The following is a 21,965-nucleotide window of genomic DNA, read 5'->3' as shown; positions in this document are numbered from 1 at the left end:
GACGATTAAATTTGTCTCTCCTCCAGTTAACAGATAAGTTGATAAATGGAAATCCGTCGCAGGAGACTTTCATAGACATGTTAACCGCCATGATGGTCATTGGTAACTGACGCTATTAAATTATACAAAAAGACATTAAATTTCTAAATCGTAACATTTAATACACGACTTCAATCACAACTTCAATAAATATAATTAGTTATTTCCAAATTTATTTTACAGTTTCATATTATTTTCTTACACTTTTCTCTTGCCTTATGAAATGACGTAATACGATGTCATCGACGACCAGCTATAGCTTTTGAAAAAACCATAATATTACGTTTGGGTTCACAAATATATTTATAAAAAAAAGTATTTTATTAATGTATTACCGTAATAACGAAAATTTGGGCAGTCAACGTGTTAAACAGGGTTTGAAAGAAAGTAAACGGGCTACATGACACAAGTGTTGCGCAAGACGGAAGCACCTCGAGTGACATACAAAGGGGGAAAGGAATTGGTAGGAAGTTGCTGGTCGAGAACAGAGTTGGGTATTGTTTGGATAAAAAAGCATACCAAATGAGAATCGAAGGAAACGCGTCTAAAAGTGACAAGGATAACTCGAACTTCCGCGTTTTTCTACCACCTTGAGTCACACCATTTTGTAAAGTTTTCCGTTATGCGACCACTTCAAATTTTTGACGGAAAAAAATCTTTACCCAGCTCAGTTCGAAATCACTCAAAAAGCAAATATACATTGTACTCGAATCATAAGCTTTGACCAATGCGAAATGGCTGATTTCTTAATCATACCTGATATTATATCAAAAAAATAAAACTAACTTTATTAAATAAAGCGTGTATAATAAATATCAAAGTATAAAGCAATCTTACAAAAACATCATCACAGATTTATTTAAAATAAATTTAAACCTTACGAACGTCACAACCAGTGTCGCAAAAGGAATAGGGCGCACGTTTCAATTTCACCATGGAAAACGATATGCGTTAATAACTGTTCATAAAAATAATGCTAATTATACGCACCAATGAAATCAGCCATTTTACGTGTCGTAACCGAATACTTTCCGCGCCGTTTGCAAGCTGAATAGCAACGAACTTACCCATAAATTCAATCCCGGTTATCTCTACAATGTTCCCACAATTTTCGCGCCATTCGTTAAATCGAAGTAACGATCAATTAAAAGAAGCAAGTAGCGATCATATAACACTGGGCAAGTAGCGATCATATAAGGATGAGTCAAATTACCCATTCCGAAGAAATCGATCTTACCAACGGGCAAACTAAATTATAAGTCAATCGAAATCTGAATAGTTACACTTTTAAACTTTTTACTAAAAAAATGAAAAAGGGTCGATTTCATTACTGGATTCTAGCATGAAAAAGGATGTATGTAGCTTTCTGTAACGTTCCGGTCACTCGATTGTTCCGCGGATTCTTCATCTTGGACGAGTCCGGAGTTATTCCCAAACCAAATGAAGAAATCAAAAGGGGGATTGCGCGCTCGCGTTGCGAAACCGGTGGCACATTCACGCATTCGATACGAAAGGATTCCCGAAAAACCTTCGCCGAAACGAACCGGCTGGCAATTAGAAATCCCGAAGCCCCTCGTACAAAAGGACAATCGCGGTAACCATTCTTATCCGGCACGGATATTTTCACACGTCCCGCTGGAATCACGGTCGCGGGAGGAGATGAGATACATGCTTAAATAACTCGATACAATTTTTTCATGTACATAATTTCACAGTTTATGAGAACGTAACTTCCACCCATTTATAATTTATACAAGAGAAACTGTGTGTTGTATTTTCGAGTGTAACGCGGTGTCGGCCACTTTGTCTCTCTCTCTCTCTCCCTCTCTCTCCCTCTCTCTCTCTCTCTCTCTCTCTCTCTCTCTCTCTCTCTCTCTCTCTCTCTCTCAATTTCTCCCTTCCTCCCCACCCCCCGCCCTTTTCTCTCTCGTTCAATCGCTCTTGTGTAGGTATGTTCTGCTTGCGTTCACGTGCACGTGTGTGTACAAACGGAATAATTTTATTCATGTCCTTGTTATAAACTCTACTGTTGTGGGAACGAAATTTGCGTACAGGGATTTCGAAAGATGCGCTGTACTACGGCGAACGGGAGGATTTCCAAGCCGAAAATTATTCTTTTATCCTCGCGCGATCATTGTTCGTGAACCGCTCGCGTCGCCGACGATGGAAACCGTGATACAAGCGCATTGTATTCTGGCTTTACGCGTCCCGTAAACTAATACAGTATTGCCCCCGTAACTTCGCGAAACGTGTGAGGTTCGTCGGGGATTCCTCGAACGCCTGTGCCGGATCGCACTGCTAGACGATAGGTGAAGGAGGAAGAAAGAAACGAGACGTTAAGGGGGGCGCAAGGAGAGACGCGAAATTACGGAAGCGATACCATCTGCAAAAATTCGTACGTCATTGGTGTAACGCATCTATTTCATTTAGGGAACACTGCAGGTCTACTATATCATAACACTAAATCGAATATTTCAACATCGTTACGCGACTGACCCACGTGGTCGGGATAACTCTGTCCGCCTCACGGATCATCAGTGACGCGTATTCATAGAAACCCGTAGAAAATAAATTGCCTCCTACTATGACCCCGACTCTGTCCTCGTAGCTGCGTTTCGGTAGCTGCGGCGGTCGCGCGAATAAAAAATAACTGCCACTTCGCACAGAAGTATTGTCGAGAAAGACAGCAATAATCAATCAATCCGGTTTCAACGCTCCAGCGGTGTCGCGAAATTGCCTGTTCCCAGGAACGATCGATAGGTATTTCTTTCTTTCTTGCTATTCTTTCTTTTGTAATAGTGTTTTCTTTTTCTTTCGCCTCGAACGTTGCGCTGCGTCGTCAGATAAATCTGCTCGAAATTCGCATCGGTATATTATGCGCTTGTATACTGGCGATGCACGTAATTACGTCAGGCAAGGCAGTGATTATAGCATACACTTTGCTGATCATCTCACGCATGATCGATTGAGTTCGGTACGGAATTGATCAATTCCGATACTCTGGGTTGTTGCACAGGAATCGGTGGAACTTCTAAATTGATCCTTCAGACGTTTACCAACGAAATAATGCAAATGTATTGGTGTGAATTATTGTTGGGCTAAGTAGCGGCGCGAATTCGATGCGTCCATAGCAAGCGCAATAGTCCCAAACTTAACACAGCGAAGAATGATCAAAATAACGCTGACATTATATAGTATTGGTATGTTAGCGCCAATGCATTTCAACGAATGGTAAGTCACCATGCCCTCGAAAGATTTGTGATAGGACTTTAGCCTGTGGTTATGTGTAAGGATGAGTGAATTTAATAGACCTGTCCTTAAGTTATTTTCGCTGATCATATTGGTTCTTCTCGCTACCACTTGCATTGCAGAAAATAAGGACATCGTTCCTGAAGGATTTAACCACAGAGTGAAAAAGGCAAGCGTCTTCTGCTAAGAAGACTGTACTCGACTGCATGACACTCACCCCAAAGCAGTTAGAGTCCTTCTGTATTTCGAATGCATATTTCGCTAACACGTACCTTTTAATTTAGCCATGAAGGTTTTCGTGTTTCATTCGGGAAAGTGAAGTTAAATTCTATCTGTTAGTGGACCTATAATTATGGAAGACATGTTCGAAGAATCAAACTTTGAATGTGAGAATAGGACACGTACCTATTTATATTTATTCACTTATTTATTTATCTATATTAGTAATAGTATAATGTGATATAGATGTCTATATTATTTATAATACAAATAAATAAATAAGTAACGATTTATTTACCTATATTTAGGAAAGATCAACATTTATTTATAGCTTTATCTATAAAAATAGGACCACTAAGCTTTTATTCGATATGACAATTTAAAAAGCATCTACTTATAAACAAATACAGAGTAAGAAGAGAAGGACTCTTACGGTTCGTAAAACAATGTATCCGTTAGCGAAAGCAGCCATTTCCTGTGCAACAACTTGTCATCGTCAAACGTTATGATAACCCCGGGCAGGAACAGACCTCGCGAGTTCAACGTTAAATGACCCTTTTACACATTTCTCTACCTAAAAAGTATTTAGTATTTGTTTCTTCATTGTTAACACGTTACACGGTCTAATTCTCTGTATCGCATAAACATTTATTATTCACGTCCACTGTAGACAACGGTATCGTTCCTTCATATTGGAGATAGCTTGTTTACAACGATACTAACTCGTCTACTGATTTCTCTTCTCTCTGTTTCTGTTTAACGTAATTCGGAAACGGATCGAGAGTTAATAAACTACAGAATCTACAAGAGTCTACCTTAAATAATTCGAATAATCCGATTTCGATTCGACTTCACGGCTATAGTACAATGTTACAAGCATAGTTTCGTGGTGGATCGTCAATGATCGCCGACGGATCCATTGAGATCGGTCCGGCTGGGCGAGATCTAGCGATATTGGATAAATGATGTCTTATATTATACGCAAGGTAAGATCAATCGATGAACGAGCAGTTTGGGCACGCACGTTTCTTTCTTTTTCTCATTCTTTCTTTGTTTTTGTTTTTGTTTCGTTGATTCAGAAACGTCGTTATAGATCCCGCGCCGTGTGGTTCCAATACGCTAACCCAAGTATCATTTAGTTTCTTTTTGTTTTACACGGTATACAGGATTCAGACTTTCTTAAACGTTAGTAGTAATGCTCACTGCGTTTCTTTTTTTTCCTACCCGCTGTTAAATCAACGTGGCTTTGTCTGAAATCATATTCACGAGCTCTGAATTGTGTTCGTGTACGTTAAACACATTTCGATTCATCAGGCACCCAAAAAAGGTTTAATTGATTTCTTGAACGATCCATCTTCTTGAACAACTTTATGATTTCATTATATTTTATATATTTAACTATATATAAAATATTTATTGTATTCTCTCGTGAAACGTCATTCAGTTTCTTTTCACAAAAGTGAAATTTGAATTGAATATGTACACAGATATTTTTCGGTATTCTATTGTCTTGTTAATTATGACAAGATAACCAATGGTAGATTACGTTCCTTGACAGAAAAAATCGTTAATGATATCAGGAATGATTACACAGTCGTATTGTTTACAAAACACAATAATATAACGCTCATTCAATACTTAAATGAAAGGTGAAGAGAGGAGAGGCTTTCTTGGGAACCCAATGAATCGTCTAAAGCTATTGACAGAAGGAGAAAATATGCTAAGAGTAAAAAATGTAAAAGAGTTTACAATATTGACACTTAAAATCATATTCCATTATCTATACCAAATAACTAGATAATGAACTCTGCTACGGCCCTCAATTCAGGTATAGATTTCAGCTAATAATGAGGAAAAGGAAACATGAATATTGGTAACAAGGTCCTTGCACTTTTCTCAAATGTATAATCATTTTAAAAATGAAAACCCAATTATTGAGTAGAAAATAACTGGAGGACCGTAGTAGTGTTGAAAAAACGAAAATTTGATAGAACCAAAAATGATCTGAAGACGTTGGCAGGGTTAGGAGAGAGGTGCTGCATTACTAACCTCTTCTTCGGAGGCTTGAGTAAAGGCTGCTATTGCCTGTTGGACTTGCGGAGCAGTGGGTGCACTAGCAGGATGCGTTGCAGCTTGTTTACCAATTTTTACGGCATCCTGTGTCGCTTGTGACGACTCAGTCCTCCTAAGATAAGCAGCCTCCTTTTTAGGTGGTACCACCGGTTTATTCGGCGGTACTGGAGGAGGAACTCCGCGCGATATTGGTGGCTTTTTCGAGGGCAGCATACCGGATGCTTGAACCGTCGAACCAGAGCCAACATGAAAACCAAGTTTGCCTGCAGTTTGCGTTGGCGGTATAAGTTTTACCGCGCCTCCAGGATTAACAGGAGCAGGTACAACCACACGTTTGTCTACAGCCTGAGGAATGAATGCACACGAGAACCTATTTAACCTTCGGGCTATCCCTTTGAAAACGCCTCGTCATAACGGTACATGTAGATTTAGAGCTGGCGTCTAAGAAAAACTAAAAAGGGAAGAAATTACACCAAGATACCGAACCAAAGCAAAAAAAGAAGAAAACAAAGAAAAAATTAACTTATAGATTGAAAAAAAGATCATATTGGTTCCTGAGTAAAGCCTAATGCATGTTTTCTATTTTTTTAGACTATACTTTAGATATTAGATCCTGGCAACAATGAGTAGTCTGAAAATATCATAATGAAATAACATGTCATGTATAATTTGATAATGTTATTGTAATACAGAGCATTGAAAAGTAATATAAGACTTGTTCAGCGAGCAAAAGATACTACTAACAAAGAACTTAATTTGAAGAATTGGAATCTTTTACTGTGGAAACTGCATGATAATCTGCTTTCTATGTTAGGATAGTACATTATATAGTTTGAGAGAATAACAAGTAAATAACCAAACCATGTAAAGTTAGCAGTAGCAAGTATAGGGTTGCAATTAGGAGGGCAAGCAGGGAAAATATGTAAATAAGGCTCAAAAGTGAGTTGCATACAGTTTTTTAATTAAGGAAATAATCAATGTACATACTAAACAGTAATTTTATGTACAAAATAAGAATAGCATAATACAATTTCGGATTTAAAATCTGATGGTGTACTAACTTATATAAAATAATACAGTGTGGTATAATTTGTATGAATTAAATTTTACTAACAATGAAAAATGCTTGTGTGCATAATGTAAACTAAAAAAGACGGGTTTTTATGTTACCTAGGTAATGGAAGAAAGTCTAATTATAGCTGTAACTGTACACCATAAAACGGTTGTTATATGCATCAACATTCTATATTGTATACAATGTCCATATGATTACTACACCGCTATTAAAAGTAACAATGTAATACTAAAGAAAATCTGTATTAAATTGAAGATGCCTACATACAACGCATCTACAAGATGTGTGCATGCGGCATGAGTGCATACATGTATACCTATCATTCACTTTTCACCTGTATTTTTTTCATTTTCTACATTACTTTTTATATTTTACATTCTATTTTGGTATCTTGCATAAAAGAATGTAGAAAGTATCTATTGACTGTAATGTAAATGTTATTCTAAATATATACATATATTTATTTTACCTAGCTTAATTATGGTACTCATTGCTCCTTTTGCACTATAACAATAAGTACAATCAGTGACATACCCAAATGTTAAAAGAAGAAGTGAACCAATTTTACCCCAAAGCAGTTTCTGTTTGTTACATTGTTACACTAAAACTAATAAGAAAGGTACAAAAAAATGCGTAATAATTACGTCCTCTAAGAAAGATGACAAGATCTATTTATAATTATCGCTGTTATCATGCAAAGTCATATAAATGCTGAAAATATTAAATATAACATTCAGGTTTTATAAATGATAAGACTAGAAGATCTTATGTGATTGTAGTGTGCATATAAGGTAATATCAAGTTATATTACTCCTAATTGTTTCCCAATTAAAGCGCTCTATTATTATAAATAATATAATATGCTTCAAAATATTACTTGTATGATCATTTCTATGTATATTTTATATATTAAAGATATATAATGGAAGTTCGACACTGTTGTACATACCCTTCCTGTATTTCATTAATATTGTAGTAGTAAAATAAATTTTATTATCAATTATAAAAATAGCAATAAAATAGTCTTATTGATTTACTCGTTAATATATTAATATAATTGTTTTTCTAAATATAGTATAAATCTATAATTTAGAATTTTTTCAGTCAATCTTTTATAAAATTAAACCTTTATATTTGTTGAATTTGTATCTTTTATATCCCATTTCATACTATAGATATTTGTCTCTATTAATTAATCACTTAATTATTTTATTATTACCAAATTTAAAATGTACTGTCAATTCTTATATTGGTTCTGATACAGTTTCTAAAGTTTTCATACAAGTTTGATGCATAAAAAATAATTACACATTAAAAATCAACATAAAGTGTTGAAATAAAACATACAGGATATTTTTATATTATGAAAGCTATATTATAAAAAAGAAAAATTTTTTATAATAAAATGTATGCACAAATATATAATGAGTAGTATCCTCAAATTAAAGTAGAATGAGAAGAAAAATGAGGATAGTTTACCTGCGTTTCTGAAGAAGCCGTAGTCTCTGCTCCAGTAGACGTTACATTGGACGTGTACGTGACCCCGCGTAATGCTTGTCCAGGAGTTACTGATCTAGCAATTCCAGTAGCTATAAAAAGAATCATGATAGATATTATAGATCAGTATAAATGTTATTATTTAATTTTATTCTTAAGATATCTATATCTAAAAATGTTAAAATATTGTACATAATTTCATATAAAAGTTTCCAATTAATACCTAATACGAATTATTGATGTTCAATCTGTATTTATATGAACCAGCATTGAAGAATAAATTTTGGACATTAGCATAATTTTCATAAGAATAACAATTTCATTTTAACGGAACATACTAGGATACTATGAATAAAAACTTCAATTACCATTTAGTTCTGTAATTAACTGTCAAAATATAATTTGCTAATTCATTCACCGTTATGCGAGACGAATATTCTCTTAAACAAGATATGTCTAAAATATTTTAACTGTGTATATCCTATTTCAATTTTAGGGTAAGATGTGTTGTCTTACTTGGACCGCTGACAGGAACACTAGATACCGTGGCAGTGGGCTGAACAACTTTGCTACTAACCATTGGCGTCCCAGTCCCCAATACTGTGCCTTTAACTGAATATAAAATACAATTCAAAATATTAACTTATTAATTACATTAATTCATATTAATCTTTGTTTAGTATGAGTATACAATATAGTTTATATTAAATATCGTCTTAGTAGCTATTATATATTACATACTTGTTTGGGGAGCACTAGCAGGCCTAACTGTAGGCATAGCAACTAAGTTAGCCGGCTTAACTGGAGGAGGTGGCGGAGTTGTACCCACTCCTCTTGGAGAACCTCGTGTTTGAGATTCTTTCAGCATATCCATTTCATTTCTAAGTTTTTCTAATTCTAGTTCAAGTTCCTTTGCCCTTTTTTCTTCTTTTGCTAAAGCTTGTCTATATTGCTGCCTTTCCATATCAAACTGTGCAAGCTGTTTCTCTAATTCTGCTTCCATTTGTAGGGACTTCTTACTTTCTTCTTCAAGTCCTTCAGCCATAGAATCTATTCGTACTTTTTCCTCACTTAATATCAGTGCTAAATCCTCTGATCTTTTTCTTTCTTCTATATATTTCCTGATTATTTTTGTACGTTCAGCCAATAGAAGAAGTACTATTTGTTTTTGCCGTGTTTTCTCTTCCTCTTGAGTGTCATTTGCTTTTTTTAAATCTAGTTCCAGTCTTTTCTTTTCTTGTTTTTCTAATTCTAATTCTTTCTTTAATCGTATTCTTTCCTTTTCAAGTCCATATGTAATATCATCACCTTGGGCAGTATCATGTTCATGTTTTCGTTTTTCTTCTTCCAATTCCTTGATTACCTAAAATAAAGTCAATAATGATTTCACAAAGAAAACATTAGTTATAATATAAAAAAGGTTATAAATTCGAAATTAATAGCATACTGCTCTGTGTCTGAGTTCAGCATCTTTAAGAATTTTAGTCATCCTAGGCTGCATTCGTCTTTGTTGTTGCACAAGTGCTTCTAAACTAGCAACTTGTTGATCTACTTGATTTGATTCATGTCCCATTATACCTCCTGCTAATGCCATATCACGTATAAGTGCAGCATGTGGATCTGAAGTTCTACTCAGATATTGAGCATGTAATAGATGTTTCAATTTCTCCGACTAAAAAGTATATATAAATAATAAAAATATCCACTTAAAAAACTATTCTTAATAAACTTTTATGGTAATTTAAATTGCTCCATAGCAATTCATTGTCAATCATAGAAAATAACTTTACCTTTAATACCGCTATTACAATATCTCTTGCCTGTAACTCTCCTTCGAGATGTCCTAACAGTTTTAATAAATCGCTTTTGCTCAGTTCCATTTTTGGATTGCGCTATAAGAAATATTTGAGAAAATACCATTAAGAAAAATCTAATTTAATGTTTTAAATGGAAGAAATAAAATTAGACTTCAAAATGTATTTAAATAACAAGCGTGTAGTTAAAATTAAAAACATCATCAGTGATAAAGAATCACGTACTTTCAACGTATTCGAGGAGTTCTTGTCAAGTGCCTCTACATTGTTAGATTGCAAAGTTTGTTGATGCTGTTGCTGTTGCATCGGCGACGGTGACGGCGACGGTGACGGCGATGGCGACAATGACGGTGACGAGTGTTGTTGTTCGTAAGGTTGCGGAGATGGTGTAGAAGCGAACGACTGCATCTTCGTGGTACAGACCGAGATGGTCGTCGATGGTCCGGATGATCCATTCGCCGGTGAAACAGTTGAACTCACAGTTGTAGCATTTTGATTCTGCGATGCCATTTTTGAGAAAAACGAATTATCGAGGAGTATCTACCCCTGAAGTATATGCACACTCTCAGGGGCAGAGTACTTCAAAAGTACTCAGATGAAAGTATTCCGCAGTTAAACCCGTTTCAACCTTCGGTATTAATGCTTTCATTTGAACAAGTAAGGCTCCGACCTCGAGAGCCAGCTTTCGGGACGCGCCACATTGTTCCTGGATTCTTTTTTTCCTTCCCGAACTTATTTAAATGACACCGAACAAGTTAATCTGGCATTTAACTTTATCCTCGATTATTGACAAATCAACTACAAAGCGTAATTCACAGATAGGAACCTATCTCGTGAAAGGTGCAACATACGAGATCATTTATTATCGATTATTTGTTATCGAATATCACGATTCAAACTTCGACTTCGACCCCGACAGCGGTAAACTTAAAAGTTGATCTCACGCTAAATCATAAATTTATATATTTAAAATATTAATAATTCAAAACTTATTAACTATTTTTATAAAACTGTACTTCCTTCTTTTAGAATATAATGGAAACATTTAGACTTATGTTTTATTAAACTCGTAATTGTCTACTAATAGATAATATTGAATTTTATTTAAATATACTCGCATTTGAAAATGATTATTCAATATTTATTATTGTTATTAAATATTCTTTTACTCTTAATGTAATTAAGTCTTTGAAATAATGGAATTTTATTAGATTTCTTCAAGTAACATAGTGATATTCATTATAAACATATCTTTAAAGATACTCTACATTTATAATAATTTATAATTAATACATTTGTAACATTTCATGATTCATCTTTCTGATATGTTTAAAAATAATAAAATCATTTTAAAAGATATTGATAAAACTCTTTTTACCTTTGACTTAGATACGATCTTTTTTTCTATTTTCCCGAAGTCAAAGATAACAGAAAACTACTTTTGACAAATTCCATATCTTATCAGTTTATCGGTGGACCTAATATATCAATAAAAATTTCGGCAGTAAGTGACTCATAAACAGTGAAACACCGATGAAGAATTTAGTTTTCAATATGTCAAATTTGGAAGAAACAAATAATTTAAATTCATCATTATTTGCTGATTTTGAAAACTATGACGACGATTTCTCTGAACTTAAGAATGGATCTACAATACCCCAACAATCGTAAGGGAATATACTCAATCAGTAACTACTAATATGAAATTATTTTTTTAAACATTAAATTTTTATTCAAAAATTACATTTTCTTAAGATTAGTAACTTAAAAATTTTATAATTAGTATTTTTACAATTAATTATAGATAATATTGCAATCAGTCATCAATAATAATATAATACAAGAAATTAATTATACATGCTTCTATTTATATTAATTTCAGGATCGAACAAAATATCTTATCATGGGATGTATTTAAACATTTCCCATTAAAAAAAGAAAGTGAATCAATGCAGAATAATAAATGGTTGGGTTCTTTTGTTTTGCGTATTATTAAATTTTTTATGTATGGTATTATTTTCTGCATTGTATTCTGCTGTATTTTAATTGCCAAAAGTGCAGTTCTTTTTGCAGTCTCACAGCTTGATGAAGAACATTCTGTAAATTTCTATGATTACTCAGGTATCTTTTAAATATTATTCATATAATAATTTTTCTAATTACTTGCTTATTTTAATATGATTTATATTTCATGAAACAATATATAATGATTATTGATATCTCAGGTGCTGCAGGAAATATAAATGCAAAAATTTCCAAAGAAGGTAGAATAATTTGGACATGGTACATCATCTTTATGTTTCTTGTACCAGAATGTTTTAGTATTTTACAATCTATATGGCATAACATTTTCAAAAAGAAAGAAAAAATGCCCAAAAAAGGAAGTCTGGTAGTACTTTTTATTTTGGAAACTCTTCATCCAATTGGTTTAGCACTTTTAGTTTTTTACAGCCTTCCAAAGATCAATTCCATAGAAGCTGCAGCATTATGTAGTTGTATATCTTTTATTCCTGTTCTAATAAGTAAGATTTTTGTAATAAGCTTGGTGAACGAAGAAAAGTTATTCATTTAATTTAAATTGTTCTAAAAGATATTCTGATTTTTATTACAGATTTACTCTCTCAAAATCGAAAGTATTCAGGAATTAAAATATTTATATTATGCCTATTATGCAACATTTTAGCATTTATTGCTCAAGGATCTGGATTAATTATACATTACTTTCTGTACTATGATGCGCATGATGCCATAATATGGATTCTTCCACTATCACTTTTATTATCTTCTTGTCGATGGTGGATCAATTATATTTCTGACCATAGTTACTGGGGTAATAATTTTGTAATCCTTAATGTTTTTAGTACTGCATGTATTCAAAATAAATAGATTGATAAATCTAATTATAATAATTCACTATTTTGTGAACAGGTTTTATAAGATTTTTAGCAGCAGTAAAAGCGGATTTGACAAATAACCAACATTTATTACAAGGATACATAGCATTTTGGAGATGTTTGATCTTTATTTTGAGTGCCTCTGTAATTTCAATTTTTAAAGGAATTCAGTTTCAAGAGTTTTTTAAATGTCTATTCATGAATCATTATAATGTGAAATTAGTTCAATTTTTAAACTCCTCTGTTTCTGTGAATGAACTAATAACAAATTACAATTTGGAATACAACGAATTTCAGCAAGATAATTTTAATCCTATTGTAGACACATCAGCACCTTTATATATTTTTTTGATCCAGATTTTCTGCAGTTTCTTCGCATATAAAGCAAGTGAGTACAAGACTTTATTATAATCGTATGATGCAAACAAAGAGTATATTATAAATTTTTAAAATCTATAATTTCATTATAGCAATATTTGCATATAAAACACAGATGCATAAGTGTAGTGTTGCTCTTCCATTAAGCTTAATTACTCCAGGGTCAATAGGTTTAATGGTAATGTTTTGTGTTATGAAAAATGAGGATTCATATATTTTTGATAACATAATACCAGATTATCTATTTTTCAATGAACCCATATACAATAATATAAAAGATTTTATTCTAAGCTGGCGTGTGTGGTGTTGGATAATATGGTGGTTATCACAAATTTGGATTACAATACATGTGTGGTTCGATCAAAAAGAAAAACTTGCTCCTGTGAAGAACATTTTTTACAATTCAACTTATGATTCCCTTATAATTGATCAGTTTATAGGTTTAAATAAACGGAAATATAATACTTACAATACCACTGAAGAAGAAGAGCTTTTCGATTTGACCACGCAGCTTGAGGTACTTTTTTTACTGTTTTTCAACAAATTAAATTTTTTATAATCATTATTGCACTTAAAATGAAAAGTCCTTTTGTAGACTGATAGTATACAGGGAATAGAAAAGTCAAATAGATCAGACTCAGGATATTCAGAAGAAAATATTAATAATAGAGAAAATGCCTGCATTACTCAAATTTATGCATGTGCTACTATGTGGCATGAAAATAAAGAGGAAATGATGGAACTGATTGGAAGTATATTACGATTAGATAAAGATCAATGTGCTATGAAAGTTACACAAAAATACTATAAAATTTTTATTAAAGATTATTATGAACTTGACAGTAAGTAAGATTTATAATTAAAATAATATAAGATTAGTTATTAATATTATTTAAATGAAAGTAATGTAATAATTACTTTAGCACATATATTTTTTGATGATGCCTTTTGCTGTATACATGGTTGTACTGAATCATGTAATCATCTTGAAAGTGAAACACAAATAAATCAATATGTAGTGACATTTTTGGAAACTATGCAAGAAGCTGTAAAAAATCTAGGTATAGCTTCATTACCTCCAACTAAATATCCAACACCCTATGGTGGTCAGCTAATTTGGACTTTACCTGGAAAAACATGTTTAACAGTACACCTTAAAGATAAAAATAAAATTAGGCACAGAAAAAGATGGAGCCAGGTACATTCAATATTACTAGCAACAAACAGTAAAACAAATCAATTCATATAAATTTAATGAAATTTTAATGACATTTGAACTCCTGATAACAATTCTTAATTCTAAGCTAATATTGGAAAATTGTAGGTCATGTACATGTATTACCTTCTTGGTTTTCGCTTAATGGGATTACCAATTGATATGGATCGTAAAGAATTATTAACACAAAATACTTACATTTTAACGTTAGATGGTGATATTGACTTTCGACCAACATCTGTGAAAGCATTAATTGACTTAATGAGGAAAGATAAGGAATTAGGCGCAGTTTGTGGACGAATACATCCAGTAGGAAAAGGTATCTAACATGTACTATATAGTACACGAAACTATAGTATATGTAATATCTTTCAATTATGCAGTTACTAATCATTACATATTAATAAAATAAACTATTTCGATATAGGTCCAATGATTTGGTTTCAAAAGTTTGAATATGCCATAGGTCATTGGCTTCAAAAATCGACAGAACATACTATAGGCTCGGTACTTTGTAGTCCTGGTTGCTTTTCTCTTTTCAGAGCAAAAGCTTTAATGCAGCATAATGTCATAGCAAAATATGCAACTAAATCAACTGAACCCAAACATTATATTCAGTATGATCAAGGAGAAGACCGTTGGCTTTGTACATTGCTCTTACAAGCTGGTTGTAGGGTAAGAACTATGTTACAATAAATTAAAATATTATGAATTTATTATTATTTACTGAATTTTTTTAGCTATTAATCGATGTAAATACTTTAATATTTAACCTTGGTTTTGTTTATTTAGGTAGAATACTGTGCAGCTGGTGACGCTTATACACATGCCCCAGAAACATTTAAAGAATTTTATATTCAACGTCGTAGATGGATTTCATCAACTATGGCTAACATATTTGATTTATTGAATACAGCTAAAGAGACAAGAAAATTAAACAATAATATTTCATGGCTTTATATTGCATATCAATGGATATTAACAGGTAACTCTAGAAATACTTAATAAGAAATAATATGTAATCTTTAAAAAGATATAAGAATAACTACATTCAATGTATAAATCTGAACAACAATCGTTATTTTACAGGTAGTACTATTATTGGACCATCTTTCATCTATTTAATGATGGCTGGTGCATTTGTTGCTGCTTTTCAAATAGATAATTGGTCAAGTTTTTGGTATAACTTAATTCCACTACTTGTGTTCATAGTAATTTGTTTCTTCTGTCAAGATCATATTCAGGTAATTGTTTGAATAATTGTTATAACATGCAACATATGTTCAACTGGTTAAAAAAATATATAAATATATTATATATAATATATTATAATTATTCAATATATACATATATAATGTATAAAATGTATAATCAATCTAAAATGAAAACTTTCTGTGGAATAATAATAATAATAATAATAATAATATCTAGTTATTTTTCAGCTTATTGTAGCTGAGTTTATTTCTGTTATATATGCTTTAGTAATGATAATTGTATTGGTTGGAATACTACTACAAATAGCAGCCGAAGGATCTTTTGCACCCAACATTCTTCTTTTTTATATTGTACTTGCCCAATTTGCGCTAACAGGTTTTATGCATCCACACGAAATATCATGCTTGAATTTTGGAATCATTTATTATATCACAGTACCATCAATGTACATGTTGCTTATTATTTACTCTATTTTTAATGTACATAATGTTACATGGGGTACTAGAGAATCTAAGCAACAGACAAAGGTATGTTCTCATAAAACCATGCTACTTAAACATGAAAAAAAATTTAAAAAGTATTGTGTAAATCTTATTTGCATAATTGTTCATTAAATAACTCATATATTATAATTTTATTGTTACAGGCATCAGAAGAAGCTAATAAGTTGCAATCTAATGAAAAATTCAAAAATAATTGGAAAAATTCTTCATTTGTCAACTTTTTTAAATACGTTTTTTGCACATGCAGTTCACAAAAAGAAGAAGAGTATTTAAAATCTATCTATAATGCAATAAACGAAATCAATATACGCTTAGAAACAATAGAAAGGTAATTAGTGCAAAGATATAATTGTAATTTTTAAAAATTTGCAATTCAATTTCTTATTCTTAAATACAGATTAATTTTACAATGAATTTGTTAGTCTTAAATTAGTATACAGTAATTACAGAATCGGTAGTATATCAAAAGATAACATAGAAGAAACTAATAACAATGAAAGTACTGGATATGTTGCTGAAACTGATTTACAAACTATTAAAGATGATTTATACATAAGTGAAGATTCAGAAAGTGAAAATTCAGTACAATCATTTACTAATGTTTGCAATGAATATTCCACTTATTTAATAAATCCTAATTGGCTTCAAAGTAAACATATGCAACATGGGAAAGTAGATTTTCTATCTACAACAGAAGAGCAATTCTGGAAACAATTAATTGCAAAATATTTACATCCTATTGAAAAGGATGAAGAGAAAGAAGTATGAATTCTTAAAAAATTAGTCATTAAATTAGAATATTATCTATCATGTTTGTTTTATAAATATTATATTTTTTTTTAGAAAATAATTAAAAAAGGATTAATGAAGATACGAACTGAGAGCCTTCTAAAATTCTTTACCATAAATACTTTATTTGTAGTAGCAATTTTCTTATTACAAATTAATAAAGATGTTTTAAACTTACCATGGCCTTTCGCTGTTAAATATAATATAACTTATGACGAAGGAAGAATGCAAGTAAGTTTTTCACTTTTTCAATATAAATCAATACTATGATATAGACAATTAATATAGTTTAATACAAAGTTAATACAATTTACATTTTTCAGGTTTACGTAACAAGGGAATACATGCGTTTGGAGCCTATAGGATGTCTTTTTATTATTGCATTTGTTACTATTTTAACCATTCAATTTTTAGCAATGTTGGTTCACAGATTGCACACATTTACTCACATTATCGCTAATGTGAAATTAAATTTACCTTTTCCTTGCAAAGTAATATAATATATTATAAACTTATATTTATTATTCTGTATTGTAACTATTTGTCATAATTATTTAAAAATCATAAATTTTTATACTCAAAAATATATATTATTTTTCAGGCAAAAGATGAATCGGATAATTTAATTACTACTGAATATGCATTAAACATAATAGAAGGACTTCAAAGTGCAATAGAAAATGAAACAGTACATTCTATGACAGATAATGAAATGTATTATTCAAAAACACAGAAAACTATTCACGAATTAATGAAAGACGATCAAAGTTCTTCAAAGATTTCTACTAATTTTGAAATACTTTTTAATAGAAAACTGAGAGAAAACGCTAGATCTGGTATGAATTTGTAATTGTTTATTATACTTTATTATATTTAAAATGTTTATTTTATGTCTTATCTCATTGTCTTAGGTTTCTCTAATGTGATATCTCCAAATGTACCAAAAAATGCATTAGAAGCATTTGAAAATCATCGTTCTACAATTATAAAAAAACGTAAGAAAAGGTTACCTCTAGATATTATTTATACTGATAGTGAAAATGGTGAAGCATCAAATTTTAATTCAAAAAACACAAATAAAACAAGAAATTATGAGTATGATAATCCAGCATACTTAAATGATAAAGAAAATTAATATTTATAAAGAATGTGCTCATTTATCTCATTTAAGTATCCATTGTGCTTAAATTGAATTCTACATTAAAAATATTTAACCTAATCACTAATCGCATAAAAATTTATTAATTATCATTCGAAGATTCAATTTTATAAATATTTTTGAATGTAAAGTTGTACAATTTCATAATAAACTGTTTAGCATATTAATTTTACAAATGTAAAATATAAATTGAATATAATATTTAACTTACGTAAATGTGGTGTTCTTCAAGATGACTATTTGTTTATATTTTTATAGCCTATTCGGAATAATTATTTTTTCCTATTTTTCTATTTTATACCAATTGTTGTGCTATTTTATTATTATATTTATTCTTTTTGTATACTATTTTATTATTGTATCTTACATCGTTATTTATTTATTTGTACTCTTATCGGCGCGGGCCTGAAACGCTCAAATACAGTGGGGTTCCGGACTTATACATCCTAATTGGTTCCAAAATGTTAGACGCAAGTTAATAATGTATACAAGGTATTTAGCATGTATCAAGTTAAGAGATACATTTTCTTTCAAATGTATAAAAATGCAAGAAGAGATTACATTTAACAAATATTTACAAAAAACCGAAGAGACCACGATGTTCACAAATAATACTGTAACACAAAGATGCCTAAATTGATGCTTGCAGGCACTCTAGTGACAGTCCTCTCGTGAAAAGTTACCTTCTCCATACCTACTAAACTTGTTTGATTAAACTCTACATACAACTCGCATACCTACATACATAGTTTGGGACAGCTTTTTGAGTGTGGTAATGGGGGAACACTGTTTTCAAGTTACTAGCGTCAGGGGAGAAAATTAGCACCTCTGGCCTAAGGCAGAAAATTACTCGAAAACAGTATTTCCCCACTACCTCTACTCAAAGAGCAGACTGAGATTGTGTATGTGAGCAGTTCTCTGTGAATGTCAATATAAACAGGAAGAAGTAGGTATGGAGAGGGTTATTTTTCATGAGGGGAATGTTACTAGAGTTCCCTTTAGCATCGATTTAGCACTCTTGCTCTAGAAGTTACGTATTCACATGTTTCTTATAGTAACTTTTATGTTTGAAGCAAGTTTTATCAAGGATTCAACACATTGACTGAATTCATCAGCTTGGTGAACCTCAACCTCTTAAACTCATGTAGTAGTATGAAATAATGCTTTTAAGGATTTATTTTTAAAAACTACGTTTTCTTTAAAACGAAGAAGGAAAATGTCACCAACGAGAGGATATTTACGAGATTCAAGCGGTGATTCAGGTAAAAAATGATAATTTTAATTTAATATATATGTTTATTTCCTATCCAATATACCGTCACTGAAACAATATTAAATTGTATTTTTTGGCTCGTTTAAGAGTTATTTACAAAAGTATTTGTAGGGTCAGAATCAGATAATCAATCAGGATCTTCTCGATCAAGTCGTAGTGGCACACCATCTAATGCAGCAAATTCTGGTCATGAAAGGAATTCTGATGATGAAAATGAAGCTAGATCAGTAGGTTCAAATGTTAGTGGAAGGTCTTCTAGATCAAGTAGCCAATCTGGAGAAGAAAAAGCTGATTCTAGACAAAATTCCAAAAGTCCATCTCCAACTAGGTCAGGTTCTAGACATTCAAGTGTTGGATCTCCACGAAGTGAAAAATCTGGCTCACAGAGGTCTAGAAGTGGTACTCCAAAATCAGCTGCATCTAATAATAGTGATTCGCAAAGATCAAGATCAGTTTCTCCACATGAAAGAAGATCAGAAAGTCCAAAATCCGTAGAGTAAATAAATAATTTTCTTTCTAATAAATTTCTTTTACATTGTTTATAAAATATAATTTACAGCAATTTGAATTCTCCTGGTCCTGAGAGAACTGAACCTACAGATTCTGAACAGAAACATGATAACTCTACAGAAAACAAAGAGGACAACGAATCTGAAAAGTCTTTGAAAATAAGAGGTATGTAACCCAAACAAACTGAATCAATTTTCAGTACTATTCAAAATTTTATTTTTATTATTATATAGCAGGTAGTACAAAATCAAATGATAGTGATGGAGAGGGTAGTCCAGCCCAGAAAGAAGATAATAGTGACTCTGCATCGGATGCAGAAGAAGCTATCAAGAGAGTAAAACCACTGATAGATTCTGATTCAGAAAGTGAACCTGCAGAGAAAGAAGCTGTAGCTCCAACAGCAGATGCTCTTTTTGGAGATGCTAGTGATATTAGTACAGATGATGAGAAAGATAAGGAGGATGGGAAGAGAGAGAAAAGTCGTAGTAGAAGTAAAAGCAGAAGTAAAAGTAGAAGCAAGAGCAGAAGTAAAAGTAGAAGTAGAAGCAGAAGTAGGAGCAGAAGCAGGAGTCGTGACAGATCTGATAGTGGTGGTGAAGGCCCAAGTCAGCCAGTTATTGAGGATGTATGTATAGAAAATAATAATAACACTTCTATATATATTTTATGTAAGAGAGAAATTTCAAATGATCATAATGTAATTTTTTATAGGATGTTGATAAAGAAAAAGAAGAAGAACCTGAACCTCCCCCAGAAACTAGAATTGATGTAGAAATTCCAAAAATTACAACAGATTTGGGTCGTGAAATACACTTTGTAAAGCTCCCAAATTTCCTTTCGGTAGAAACGCGACCATTTGATACGGAAACGTATGAAGATGAAATTGATGAAGAGGAAACTTTGGATGAAGAAGGCCGTGCCAGATTAAAGTTGAAGGTTGAGAATACTCTTCGTTGGAAAGAAATCTTTGATGACCAGGGTAAAGTTGTTAAGGAAAGCAATGCCAGGTTTGTAAAATGGTCTGACGGAAGTATGTCATTGCATCTGGGTTCCGAGATTTTTGATGTCTACAAACAGCCACTTCAGGGTGATCACAATCACCTGTACATTCGTCAAGGAACTGGTCTCCAAGGTCAAGCAGTTTTTAGAACTAAATTGACATTCCGGCCGCATTCTACAGAATCCTTCACTCATAGAAAGATGACAATGTCACTTGCGGATAGATCACAAAAGACTTCTGGTATAAAAGTATTATCACAAGTAGGAACCAATCCAGATCAAAATAGATATGAAATGATTAAAGTAAGTTAATTTAATTATTTCAACTGCGTTTTATTATAATATAATTATGATATTATAATTTATTATGATATAATTGTCGTTTACTACAAAAATATTCAGGAATAGTATCATTGTGTGATAATACTATTGTATGAAATATTATTATCATTTTTTAGAAAGAAGAAGAGAAATTACGTATGGCAATGAGAGTTCAAAGTAAGACGAAAAAGAGTACTACAGGTAGCAGAAATCCTGCAAGGTCTGTTGGTGGCTATGGTGGTGATACTTATCATGATGATGGTTCTGATGATGAAGGTGCCATTTCTTTGGCAGCAATTAAAAATAAATATAAGAAGGGATTGAATGCTCCTGTAAAAGGTGAGATATAAAGACATATACGAAGACTATTTATAAAAATACTTAGTTTAAATAAATGAAGTATAATAATTATTCTTTCATGTTTTTAGCATCGAATATATATTCGTCGGACGAAGAAGGTTCAGATTTTGAAGCTCTCAGACCGAAGAAAAATATTAAAGGAAAAGTTCTTAAAGATTCAGATGAAGAATCAAATTCCGTGAGTGGTTCGGAGAGTGGAAGGGAAGATGACAATCAAGGCGATAATGCTAGCGATTAGAGAATTTAGATTTTTATTAAGAACAAGGTGTTTTTGTAATATAAGCAAATAAATTAATTTCTGAATTATTAACTGATAATTAATTTTAGACTCCATGGAATTATTAAACAATTTTTATTATTTAATTATGTTTAATTAAAGAAA

The 21,965-nt window shown here is 31.8% G+C and overlaps 2 protein-coding genes across 3 annotated transcripts; one reads left to right on the top strand and one right to left on the bottom strand.

Annotated features, from left to right (window-relative positions):
• Positions 1-140: 140 nt before the first annotated feature.
• Positions 141-10,834, bottom strand: Naus (cortactin binding protein N-terminal like nausicaa). Of its 2 annotated transcripts, XM_031981632.2 has the most exons (8): positions 10,192-10,834; positions 9,943-10,044; positions 9,600-9,824; positions 8,894-9,515; positions 8,669-8,764; positions 8,135-8,244; positions 5,557-5,925; positions 141-4,757 (listed from the first exon to the last, which is right to left on the bottom strand). In XM_031981632.2, exons 1-8 carry the CDS (start codon positions 10,474-10,476, stop codon positions 4,743-4,745), a joined length of 1,824 nt encoding a protein of 607 aa, XP_031837492.1. In that variant the 5' UTR covers positions 10,477-10,834; the 3' UTR covers positions 141-4,742. The 2 variants fall into 2 exon arrangements, with proteins under 2 accessions (XP_031837492.1, XP_031837494.1); XM_031981634.2 differs by lacking the exon at positions 141-4,757 and having other exon boundaries at positions 5,913-6,031; positions 10,192-10,831.
• Positions 10,835-11,460: 626 nt separating this feature from the next.
• LOC116429133 (chitin synthase chs-2) lies at positions 11,461-21,910 on the top strand. The gene is made up of 26 exons (XM_031981687.2): positions 11,461-11,633; positions 11,849-12,087; positions 12,192-12,488; positions 12,578-12,796; positions 12,895-13,248; positions 13,331-13,755; positions 13,834-14,080; positions 14,162-14,436; positions 14,563-14,773; positions 14,882-15,129; positions 15,247-15,439; positions 15,544-15,698; positions 15,897-16,196; positions 16,316-16,500; positions 16,613-16,934; positions 17,016-17,192; positions 17,285-17,452; positions 17,563-17,797; positions 17,873-18,084; positions 19,280-19,382; positions 19,505-19,889; positions 19,953-20,068; positions 20,137-20,528; positions 20,615-21,205; positions 21,361-21,562; positions 21,652-21,910. Exons 1-26 carry the CDS (start codon positions 11,500-11,502, stop codon positions 21,819-21,821), a joined length of 6,555 nt encoding a protein of 2,184 aa, XP_031837547.2. The 5' UTR covers positions 11,461-11,499; the 3' UTR covers positions 21,822-21,910.
• The last annotated feature ends 55 nt before the right edge of the window (positions 21,911-21,965 follow it).

Source organism: Nomia melanderi, chromosome 2 (genome assembly GCF_051020985.1).
Source record: "Nomia melanderi isolate GNS246 chromosome 2, iyNomMela1, whole genome shotgun sequence".
Lineage (NCBI taxonomy): Eukaryota > Metazoa > Arthropoda > Insecta > Hymenoptera > Halictidae > Nomia > Nomia melanderi.
The sequence above is the reverse complement of the archived record's forward strand: the minus strand, read 5'-3'. Positions and strand labels throughout refer to the sequence as shown.